Source organism: Arvicola amphibius, chromosome 3 (assembly GCF_903992535.2).
Source record: "Arvicola amphibius chromosome 3, mArvAmp1.2, whole genome shotgun sequence".
Classification (NCBI taxonomy): domain Eukaryota; kingdom Metazoa; phylum Chordata; class Mammalia; order Rodentia; family Cricetidae; genus Arvicola; species Arvicola amphibius.
In genome coordinates this window covers 184,099,961-184,112,442 of record NC_052049.1, presented here as the reverse complement: position 1 = coordinate 184,112,442, position 12,482 = coordinate 184,099,961, and the positions used below count along the sequence as shown (strand labels likewise).

Below are 12,482 nucleotides of genomic sequence, written 5' to 3'. Positions count from 1 at the left end.
GATAGCTGACTGATACCAAGTGTTCCTCAGACCCAAAGGCTGTGTCACTGTCTGGTTCCAGGACACTCAACAAGAGTCAGAAGGAGGATGTCACGAGATGACTGAGTGACGGAGCTGGGTGATCAACTTCTGCTATACTATTGTCTTATGGATGCTGGAGCCTCCCTTTACCCAGCCTAGAACATTCAGGAGTCATGTGGAAGACCAGTGACCATCCTGACATTGAAACAGCACTGTGGACCAGTTCTTGAGATATGTGACAAAAAAAAAAAAAAAAAACTGGGTCCAGAAAAGGACGGTGAGTTTTCCAAGTCCCAATAAAAACCATCAGTGCCCGACACCTCAAGGAAGCACCAGATCACTTGGCTAAAGCTTGTCTCTGGGACATCGTAAAGAGCACAATGGACTCTGTGCCAGGAGCAGGCAGGCCTGGACCACTGTCCCCTTTCTAGTTGCCTCTTCCCTGGACATGGCTTTGACGCCAGATTCAATCTGGAGACAGATAACCCTGCTCTCTGTTGGCATATGGAAATCCAGGGAAAAGCTAAGGGGGTGATGTGGAGGGAGAGGCTGGGGGCTGTGGAAGTCACCCAGTGAGGAGGGCACTGGGGAAACTAATCCCCACTCACCTTCGTAGCAGGGGATCAGCTCCTTGCCTTTGGCCTGGAGGTTGGACGGGATGAGGTAGCAGAATCCATGGGGCAGGATGTGGTCTGTTTCATAGTAGATGTTCTTCCAACGATGGGCACAGGCCTAAAGGGACAGAGAGGGAGTGAGAACAGAAAGCTCACATCAGTGTATCAGAAAAGCAGAATGAAAGAGAACGAGCACCTGGGGGAGCCACTGGGAGGAGAGAGACAGTGAGTGAGTCAAAAACAAAAAAAACACAACACAAACCAACAAACAACAAAAGACTATCCTAGCTGGAACTCAGCATGGGGTGGAATGAAAGAAGACAGTAGCCTCGAGTCTGGAGAGAGAGAAGTGGTTTCCAGGCAGAGGGCAGAGGGTGGTACAGCACTCTTCACACTAGGTACAAGACGAAGGAGCTTCCAGAAAGAGAAGTGGTTAGCGCAGCTGCCTCCTGCCATGCTTCCCTCCACGATGAAACCTCTGAAAGAGCAAGCAAGGCCCCAGTTGAATGCTTTCTTTCATAAGCATTGCCTTGGTCATGGCGTCTCTCCACGGCAATAGAACAATGACTAAGATAATTTCTTAATTTTTCAAAATATGTTGTTATTGTGTGAGAAGGATGGCGAATCAGGGCTTTGCCGTGTGTGTAGAAGTGAGGGGACAGCTTTGTGTAGCCAACTGTCTCCTCCCACTCTTTATGTGGCTCTGGGGACAGAACTCAAGTCACCCGTGCTTGCAAGGCAAGCGTTTTACCCACAGAGCTGTCTCCCTGGCCCAGAATGCTCATCTCTTTACGGGAGCGCTGAGTAGCAGAGTAAGCACTGAGAACAGGACTGGAGCACGTGGTCCCTGGGTCTCATCTCTCTATAAAGCCTTTCCCATGCTGAGATTCCTGATTCCTCCTGATAAGCAGGGCTGCTGGAGGTTCTTGTAGCCCTTCTCACGAGGCCCTAGCACCTAGCTGGAGAGACCCCAAGGCCTCCCAGTGCTGGCTCTTCCCCACCTATTGTCATCTCTGCCCTTCTTCCCTCCAGTCAGGCTGCCACCAGGGTCCCTGACAAGCCACTTAACCAGACGCAATAGAGGGCAGACTCACTGTGACACACTCAGCCTGGCACTGAGATGTGAGCATGCCCACATGTCGTGTCTGAGACAGTCAGTGACAAGACAGATTGGCTGTTGCTCCTACTTCATGTTGCCATCTTTCCTCCCCGTGTGATGCTTGCTTATACAGAAAATAAACAAACAAAGAAACCACAAAGAAAAACCCACACATTTCTCATCTCTCAGCAGATGGAAACAGCATGCAGCGAGAAATGGGAAAAGACCATGAGGATTATTGTCCCACACTTCCACATGGACACCCTTGTGTATGTGGCATATGTGTGTGACACCCTACTGCCTTGAGACAGGGTCTCTCACTGAACCCAGAGTTGCAGCTAAGCTGGCTGTCCAGAAAATTCCCAGAATCTGATTGTCTGCTCCCCAACTCCATGCAGGGGCTACAGCCATGCACGGTCATATGGCTTTTTGATATGGGTGCTGGGGATTAGAACTCAGGTCCTGGCTCTTGCAGAACAGGGTGTCCCTATTCACTGAGCCATCTCCCTAACCCCCACACACTTTAAGCCAGCTCTACACTCATCTTACAGTGCAAACACTGTAGACATTGTTAGAGCATGCTGTTAGACACAATAGTAAGGGGAAGGTCTGGTCATGCTTAGGATATAGGCAGATTAAAAAATAGTTCTGATCACAATTAGTTAAATCCAAAGATACCAACTCCACAGCCCATGGGTAGGAAAGGCCGGATGCACAGACACAGAACCCATGGATATAAAGGGCTGACTGATTGATTTTTTTGCAGGGGAGGTTCTGACTTTGTTCTTGCAGTCTCCAAATGTGAGTCCCTTAGATCACCCAGTTCACAGGTAAATGAACTTTATTCTAGCTGAAGGACCCAGTCCAGCTTGAGAGCCTTGGTTACCTATCACGTTCTGAGTTGGAGAGGCCAAAGTTCATCGCGGTGTGGTCTGGCAGCCAGCTGGACACATGGACAGCATCACTCAGTGTTTATTGTACTGTCTGCTTTCCATCCCATAAACTGTTTAGGAGTGACCTTGGAGAATGCCTAGGAGACCCAAATACTACATTTTACACTCATCTAATTTACAGTATTCTGGGAGGACAGAGACCAAAGGTCAAAGACGGGCCCCACTCCAGAAAACAGAAAGGGACTCTGAACATAAATTATAGGAAGAAAAGCACTGTGCTTAGCCTGATTATCATCGCAAACACTTATCAGTCTGACCTGCATCCTGTATAAAAAGAACAGGACTCTGGGTAACTGCAAAGCAGCAGTGAGTGGTATGAAGGGAAGAGAGCAGCAAGAACGGAGAAGCAGAGAACTTTCAGGAAGCTTGCTTTGGGCCGTGGGAATAGCTCAGAGGTACAGTGTGAAATTAGGAATGTGGACAAGGTACATTGTGTGATTAGGAGTGTAGACAAGGTACAATTTGTAATTAGGAGTGTGAACAAGGCACAGTGTGTGATTAGGAGTGTGAACAAGGCACAGTGTGTGATTAGGAGTGTGAACAAGGCACAGTGTGTGATTAGGAGTGTGAACAAGGCACAGTGTGTGATTAGGAGTGTGAACAAGGCACAGTGTGTGATTAGGAGTGTGAACAAGGCACAGTGTGTGATTAGGAGTGTGAACAAGGCACAGTGTGTGATTAGGAGTGTGGACAGGGCACAGTGTGTGATTAGGAGTGTGGACAAGGCACAGTGTGTGATTAGGAGTGTGGACAGGTACTGTGTATGATTTGGAGTGTGAACAAAGGCCTGACTTTGAAATGAGAGAAGAAAAAGAGGAAGAAGAGGAGAAAGGGGAAAAGAGAAAGAAGAAACAGCGTAGGCAGAAGGAAGAGACAGAGGAAAAAGAGGATAAAAGGAAGAGCAGAAGGAAGAGAAAGAGAAGAGGAGGAAAAGGAGGAAAGGGAGGAAGAGAGGAAAAGGGGAGGAGATGGAATAGTGGAGGTGAGAGAAAAGAGAGGGAGGAGGAGAGGAGAGGGAGGAAGAGAGGGAGGAGGGGGAGGAAGAGGAGAAAGAAGAAAGAAAACAGTCCAGGAGACAATATCCTGTTTAAATTCAGCATCCAAGTCACCCTAGGAAGGGGCTGAGGACCTACCATCACCCCAAATCTTAGCCTCTCACCCTAGGAAGGGGCTGAGGACCTACCATCACCCCAAATCTTAGCTTCTCACGCTAGGAAGGGGCTGAGGACCTACCATCACCCCAAATCTTAGCCTCTCACACATCTCAAGTTAGAAGGGTTGATTTTCTTCCCAAGGAATAAAAAGAGGAAGAAAATGTCCAATTTCCTTCAAAGGCCTTCTTTGTTGTGTGAATACAGTATGTCCTTCCTGAGGGTAGCTTGTTCACAAATGCTTGTCTGTCCCTGCCGCCCTCACACACCTGCACTTGTTGTACACAGAAGGACAAGCCTTTGTCATGCTTCCAGGTCCACCGTGCACAGCCAGGTCACACCATGGCCACTAATACATGTGTGGTGGGCACAGGATAAAAGAGAGGCTGGGATGTCACCCTGGAGCTGGTGGCAGTTGGGGGACACAGGGAAAGGGTTTCTAGGGTGGTAAGGTGCTGGGAATATTGTTTGGCAGCTGTTAACCTAATGAAACTCAGCAGAGTGTGTTCTCATGACTTAAGCACTTTTTTGCAGATCTCAGCAAAGCACCCGTTCACACGCATATGCCAAACCAGGAAACAGCGACAGGGGTACTCATAGGAACATACCCAATGGCTTTGAAGAAATTTGGACACAAGGGAAGTACAGATGAGAGAGAGAGGGCCCTGACATTTAGAAAGGAAACAGCAGTTAGAGCTGGAAGGCACTGCTTCTACCCAGAAAAACTGAGCAGTTTAGATATAGTTTGTTATCTAAGGCTTGGCGGCTCTGCTGAGGAGAAATGGTGGTTCTGAATGTTCTATCTGTCCAGGATAGGGTGTGTGTGTGTGTGTGTGTGTGTGTGTGTGTGTGTGTGTGTGTAGGCCAGAGGTCAATGTAGAGGACCTACCTCCATTGCTTTCCAGCTTTATTTTTTGAAACAGCTCACCAGTTTGGCCTGGCTGACCGGCTGTGAGCTCCAGGGGTCCACTGTGTCTCTCCCCAGAGCTAGGGTGTCTGTGCTTGGCTTTTACTGGTGCTGGACTTGGGTCTTTGTGCTTGTGTGACATCACTGCCTAAGCCATCTCCAGCCCTCCTCCCCTATCCTTGAGAACCTCCAGGGATGCAGGAGAGGAGTGGAAATGGAAGGAACTTGCCTTCAGTCCTGATGCAGCATTTGCTTCAGGGATCATTCGGTCCCTGGGGAAACTGGAAGGAACCACATTATCCACATAGCCAAGACGAGCAGCCAAAGTCAGCCTGATGGGTGGCTAGCTTGACATCCTAGGTCTTGCCAGCTTTGGTCCAGATATGGCTATTTGGCGTTAAGACAATTCACTTCCTGTCATAGCTTCCCAAGTTCCCTGGAGTTTGTTTTGTTTTGTTTTGTTTTGTGTTGTTTTGTTTTTTACTCTATACTCTTTGGGGCCTACCATTCAGCTCCCAAATAAATACACGAATATGTATTCTTACTTATGATCACCCATCCTTGGCTTGGCTTGTGTTTCTAGCCAGCTTTTCTTCATTGCCCTGCCTACCTTTTGCCTCTGGTCTTTTACCTTCTGTATTCTATATACCTTTCTTTTCACCCTGTGCCTTGTGCATAGCTGGGTGGTTGCCCCTGATGTCCTCTCTCCTTTTCTTCTCCTCCATCTTCTCTTCCCAGATTTCTCCTCCTATTCATTCTCTGTGCCTGCCAGCCCTGCCTATCCTTTCTCCTGTCTCACTATTGGTTGTCCAGCTCTTTCTTAGACCAATCACATGTTTTAGACAGACAAAGAATCACAGCTTCACAGAGTTAAACAAATGCAACATAAAAGAATGCAGCACATCTTTGCCTCATTAAGCAAATGTTCCACAGCATACACAAATGTAGCACATCTTCAGCTAATATTCCACAACAGCGCCTCTCTATTCTTTGCTTTGAAATCCACATCAGGTTCTCTTTCAAAGCAGCCGTCCCTCCTCATCCCACCCTGGAAATCAAAGGCGGTCTCCCTAGGGAGACAGGTCTCATCCAGTGCCACAAGGTCCTCCTGGGGGCTCAAATGCCTTCTCTACCTTTAATTTAAAAAATAATACTTGCCTCTCCAAAAGACCTCACAGGCAAAGGTGAGACATTAAAGAAAAAGAAAATGGATTTAAATAACAAATACACACACAAGCCATCATGAAATACCACCTCACACTCCTTAGGATGGCTACTATTTAGAAAGTAAATGGAGTGGACTGGGAGTATGGCTCAGCAACAGGACATGTGCTTAGTGTGCCAGAGGCTGTGAATTCTATCTTCAGTACCACAAGACAACAATGGCAAGCAGAAAAACAAATGTACCTGGAACATTCTGCGTGCTGGCCAAACACAAAAAAGTTCATGTACTTTAGAGGGGCAAAGTATGGAGGTCTTTCCAACAATAAAAAGTAGAATTACCACATGACCTGATAATCCCACTTCCTTCCATATGTGTAAAAATGAGGTCTCAAATCTTTGTTGGTGTTTACATTATTCATAACGGCAAGGAGCGAAGAGCCACATAAACATGTATCCATGAGTGAACAGAAAGAATATGGTGTGCACATGTGCTAAAATACCACTTGGTACTAAGAGAAAAGAAGTAAATCCTATCACATGGTACAGCAGAGCTGAGCTGTGAGGACACTGCGCTAAATGAAAGAAACCATCATAAAAAAGACAATTACAGGGGCTGGAGAGATGGCTCAGCAGTTAAGAGCATTGCCTGCTCTTCCAAAGGTCCTGAGTTCAATTCCCAGCAACCACATGGTGGCTCACAACCATCTGTAATGAGGTCTGGTGCCCTCTTCTGGCCTTCAGGCATACATGCAGAGAGAATATTGTATACATAATAAATAAATAAATATTTTAAAAAAGAATACTTTTTAAAAAAATTTTTAAAAAAGACAATTACAGCCTGCTTCCACTTGGACAGGATCTGACATGGCTGAGCACTTCAAAATTAGAATGATGGTTACCAGGAACCAGGGGGTGGGAGGGAGAGAGTCATGGTCAATGGATGCAGAGTTCGGCATTTGTAGGATCAAGAATTCTAGAGACCCTGTTGTGCAACTATGTTTTCACACACACGTCTGGCACTGTCTCCTGATTTTAGCAGGAAGGTGAGCTTTTCACTTTTCACTAACACACACGCCCCGAGAAAGTGTCTAGATCCTCAGGGCGCATAAGACTCTTGCAGGCTGAGGTGCTGCATCATGTTATGCATACATGACTACAGCAGGACAAGAGATGTGAGAACTGGAGATGCTCTCCCTTGCCTGCCTCTCCTTCTCCAGCACCTATACAGAGTAGCTTACCAAATGAATGGTACAAGCAGTGTGTAAGACAGAAATTTTAACTCAGTTAATTAGATAGGACTGTCCACGGCACCACTTCCTGTGAATACTCAACCCTGCCTTCTTGATTCCTGTGCCAAGTGTCTTCCATGCTCCTCACTATCGCTTAGGACCCCTGTCTGGGTCCAGTCCTGTACCAACAGGCACAGAGCTGAGTCTTGGTCTTGCACCTTTGCAAACAAGCTCTCACCCACACTGAGACTCCACATCCCCAAGGAAGTGTATCTTGGTAGAGTGGGCTATCTCTAGACTCTGCCAGGAGGGGCATCTCCTGCATTACTGTCTCCGGTTACCTCGTCCTCTCTCTTGGTTTGAGTCACAGCTTTCAGTCCCCTACGGAGAATATACATACTTGGTTTAATCTCCTCTCTTTCCCAAGAATGGCAGACAAGGGTTCTGGCCCTTTGGGGCTGAGTCACCCCGTGGGGTCAGGCCACCATGCCTAGAGGAATGTGGTGGCTTGGCCATCATCCATGGCTTGCTGAGACAGGGATTAAAGGACTGGAATCCAAGGCCAGCAGACATGGGGGGGTTGTTCAATGAGACCTACAGTAGTGTCTGGGTGGGGCTGGGGGGCTGTAATGTTAGTGACAGCATCCAGCTGCTTCCCTCTCCCAAGGACCCAGCAATGGGGGAGGGGTTCTTAAGTGTGCTGAGGTGGGGTTGAGAACAGAGCTCCCCAGAGGGGTCTGGGAAGTTTTGGCCCATATCCTTGAGGAAAACACATTTCCCCTGGGAGCAAACATCCACAAAAGCCCCAGCTTTGACAGCTTGTGGTCGAAAGGAAACCCCTGAGATGCAGCAGCTGGACGCCCTTCTTGACCTTGAACTTGTAAAACACAAATCTTCCTACAGCCTTCGAGGAAAGCTGATGGCAGAAGCTGGGTCCTCTGAAGTGGATCCCGCTATGTGGCACCAACCACCAAGGAAAGAGCACAGGGAGCCCTCGGGGTGTTAGCGACAGAGATTCCTGACCGTACATGTGTGGGAACATCACCAAGCTGTGAGGTGTACATCCGTGAGTGCCTTAGCTTACAACACAACAGGAGAGTGTAAAGAAGAAAGAGAAATGGCTCATAACCAAGCCCTGTCATAGGGGTTCTTTTTAATTACATTAGTCTGTTGTCTCTGTGTGTATATACTTCGGAGGGTAACTTGTGGGAGTCAGTTCTCTCCCTCCACTGTGCCTGTCCCAGGAATTCCACACATGGTAGAATTTCATTCACGTGAAATTCTAGAAAAACCAACAGCAATGTTTGCAAGGCAGTGGCTGCTTCTGGGATTTGCAGGTTTGACTAGATAAAGACACGGAGAACTTCCTGGGATGTTCAAACATGTGCAGCTGCCAAAACCCAAGCTAGAACCCTCAAGATTTGTGTGTTTTATGTAAATTATACCTTGACCTAAAGACATACACAAAAATACTTAGGTAGTAAATGAAATTACAAACTTCTGTCTATCTAGTCCCCACCCCCACTCTCTCCTAATGTCTCCTGGGATTGATCAGTGTTCATACTAGGAAAGCACTCTACTACTGAGCGACACCCTCAGCCCAGTGTGTCCAAAGAAAACACAAAAGCAAATCCTAGGCATGTCAGCCTTTGACTGTCACCAGTGAGGTTCACACATAAGAACCACGCAACTGAGTTACTTTTAAATATCATAAAAGCATCTCACAATGTTTTAAGTGACTTTACGGTTTTGTGTTGGGCCACACACACAGCTGCCTCTGTTGCACGCAGGTGCATGTGTCTGAAGCTGCAGCCTGGACATACCTCAAAGCAGCTGAGCTCTGGCTTCTGCGCTAACCAGCTTGCCTATGGAGTGAGACCTTCATTCTTAGGGTGCCACCCTGCCCCAAGTCACCCTCTCCCCAGAGGTCTTACCAGAACACGGCCATCTGCTCTGGGCTGCCGGGCCAGGCTCACCCCCATCCACTCTTCATCTCGGTCTCCCCTGCAGGTCTTCCCACAGGGCTCATCCCGGTTTTTCCCTGGTGGGAGAAGAGAGGCCAGAGGTGGGTTGAGGAATGGCGTGGCTGGCTGCTTTTCCTAGAGTGGTCCTGCGGGCTCAAGGTTTTGTAACTTAAATGTCAACTCCATAGAAACTTGTGACCAAATGTTGCTGTTTAATTCAGTCCATTCTTCTTCCATAGCAAAGACCTCCATGAAGAAAAGAGGGTCTCATACATGTCTGAGAGGTCACTGTAGCAAGCATTTCACAGAGCAGATCACACATGGACAAGACTCTTCTTCTGATAAGAAAATCAGGACACTTCTTTGATTTTTTTTTTTTTTTTGATGGAGGAGTGTCTATGTGTTACTTTCATTGGTTAATAAAGAAACTGCCTTGGCCCTTTGATAGGACAGAAAATTAGGTAGACAGAGTAAACAGAACAGAATGCTGGGAAGAAGGCAGTGAGGCAGACACTTCAGACAGTCGCCATGCCTCTCCTCTCCAAGACAGACTACCTGTTAAGATCTCTCCTGGTAAACCACCACCTCGTGGTGCTACCCAGATTTCTAAATATGGGTTAGTCAAGATGTGAGAATTAGCCAATAAGAGGCTGAAACTAGTGGGCCAAGCAGTGTTTAAATGAATACAGTTTCCGTGTAATTATTTCGGGTGCAAAGCTAGCTGGGTGGCGGGACGTAGCCCTGCCGCTCCATCTACAGATTTTCATGCTCTCTAATGGATGTTTACAATTTTTCGTGTGTGCGCGCACATGTTGGGCATGTGTATTTATGTTTGTGTGTGTATGTACATACTGAGGGTGTGTATTTGTGTGTGGGGGTGGACATTGGGGTTTGCATTCATGTGTGTGTGTTTAAATGTATGCCTATGTGCATTCATGTTGGGTGTGTATTCATGTGTTTGTGGGTATGTATATACATGTTGGATCATGTGTGTAGGTTTACATGTCTGTCTATGTGCATACATGTTAAGGGTATTCAGTAAACTGTGTGTTCATGCATGTCAAGTCCAGAGGTTGATGCCAGGGGTCTTCCTCAGTTGCTCTCCACTATATTCTTCGAGGCTAAGTCTCTCACTGAACTTGGAGCTCACAGTTACATTGACTGGCCAGTGATCCCAAAGGATTCTCACCTCCACCAATGGGGTTGCAGGATCACACAACCACATCAGAACCACATACTTTCACAGCAAAAACTGACCAACTGGGTCACCTCCACAGTCCTCTGTGTAAAACACGCTGATGAAGAGGTCTCGCTGAGAGAGGGCACCAGGGAAAGTGAGGCCTGGGAGTGGTGGGAGAGCCACCTGCCCCTTCACTGATCTCAGACTCCTCAACGCAATGCTGTGCAAGCCATTCCCTATGTGTGCAGCTGGAACAGAACCAGTCCATCTGGTCTACCTGTGACATTGCTGCTGCTCTGCCTGCAGACTTCACTTCCTGGACCGCCCAGCCACCTACTGACTGGTCACCTTCCATACCCAGAAAGGTCCCAAGGAGGCCTCCTCTAACTGCCCATAGAGAGCTGACCCTAACACACACCTTCCCTCTGGACTTGTTTATTTTCATGTCTGATCAGGCTACTGGTTACAAGGCCAAGAATGACAGGTTCCTTATTTGCTTTATTCATGGGCATATCCCAGTGCCTAATAACTAACAGGGACTCGATTACATCTGTAAGACAGGGAAGCAAAGGGGAAGGGGGCAGGTAGGTGAAGGATGAGGTCATCCTAAGTACAAACAGAACAAAGGACGAAGGAATAGACCCCATTTCTATGCTGATAATGACGTCCACTCACCTCGAGCCATGTCCAGTTCAGTGCATCTCCGGTCAGGGTTGGTGTGGACACGGCACTTAAACACAGCTCCAGGGGACTTTACCGAAGGGCTGTACTTGGAATCTGCCTTTGGTGCACCCACAAGGACCCTGCACATCAAAAAGAAATGGCATGTTGTCACAACCCACACTGAGGAAAAAGAGGTGGGTGAGCAATCTGAGTATGCATCAGGAAGTTATACTAATTTACTGTGCATGCACACACGCATGCACGTGCACACATGCACACGTGCTACTTAAGTAAAGACACCAACTTAAAAAAAAAAAAAGACACAAACCGGTAGAAAAATGAGTTGAAGATTTTGGTGTTTGGGCTAGTTTTATGTCAACTTGACACAAACTGGAGTCATCAGAGAGGAAGGCTCTTCAGTTGAGAAAATGCCTCCATGAGATCGGGCTGTAGGCAAGTCTATAGGGTATTTTATTAATTGGTGATTGATGTAAGGGTCCAGCCCTTTGTGGGTGATCCCCTTGGGCTGGCAGTTCTGGCTGAGCAAGCCATGGGGGACAAGTCAGTAAGCAGCACTCTTCTGAGACTCTGCATGAGCTTCTGTCTGAGTAGCAGAGGGTAGGGAAGGGTAGCATAGGGTAGGGTAGGCTAGGGTAGCATAGGGTAGGGTAGGCTAGGGTAGCATAGGGTAGGGTAGGCTAGGGTAGCATAGGGTAGGGTAGCATAGGGTAGGGTAGGCTAGGGTAGCATAGGCTAGGGTAGCATAGGGTAGAGTAGGCTAGGGTAGCATAGACTAGGGTAGCATAGGGTAGGGTAGGCTAGGGTAGCATAGGCTAGGGTAGCATAGGGTAGGGTAGGCTAGGGTAGCATAGGCTAGGGTAGCATAGGGTAGGGTAGGCTAGGGTAGCATAGGCTAGGGTAGCATAGGGTAGGTAGCATAGGGTAGGGTAGCATAGGGTAGGGTAGGCTAGGGTAGCATAGGCTAGGGTAGCATAGGCTAGGGTAGCATAGGGTAGAGTAGGCTAGGGTAGCATAGGCTAGGGTAGCATAGGGTAGAGTAGGCTAGGGTAGCATAGGCTAGGGTAGCATAGGGTAGCATAGGCTAGGGTAGCATAGGCTAGGGTAGCATAGGGTAGGGTAGCATAGGGTAGGGTAGGCTAGGTTAGGCTAGGGTAGGGGAATCAGTCTGGCCTTGCTTTGTGTAAAATCCAAAGAGGGATATAACATTAAGTTCACTTCAAAGTGTTAAAAAAATAAGTCTACCCTAGCGTTTAAGTGTGTGTGTGTGTGTGTGTGTGTGTGTGTGTGTGTGTGTGTGTAAGATCTTTGTCTGGAAGCAGGCTCTCTTACTGGCCTGGCATTCACAAATCCACGAGTCCCAAGGTCACACCCGTCTCTGCCTTCCCAGTGTGGGAATGCTAAGCAGGAATCACCACAGCTGACTTTAAGTGGGTACCGGGGATTGAACTCCGGTCCTCATGCTTGCACAGCAAGCTCCTTACCACCCAGGCCATCTCTCCAGCTCTAGAGTATTAAG

At 47.8% G+C, this 12,482-nt stretch overlaps 1 protein-coding gene across 1 annotated transcript in view; it reads right to left on the bottom strand.

Annotated features, from left to right (window-relative positions):
* Itga9 (integrin subunit alpha 9) overlaps window positions 1-12,482 on the bottom strand; it is a 299,897-nt gene that overhangs the window by 270,666 nt on the left and 16,749 nt on the right. The window contains 3 exon segments of the mRNA XM_038323365.1: window positions 630-753; window positions 9,073-9,179; window positions 10,958-11,085. Of these exon segments, the coding sequence (XP_038179293.1) occupies window positions 630-753; window positions 9,073-9,179; window positions 10,958-11,085 (359 nt within the window).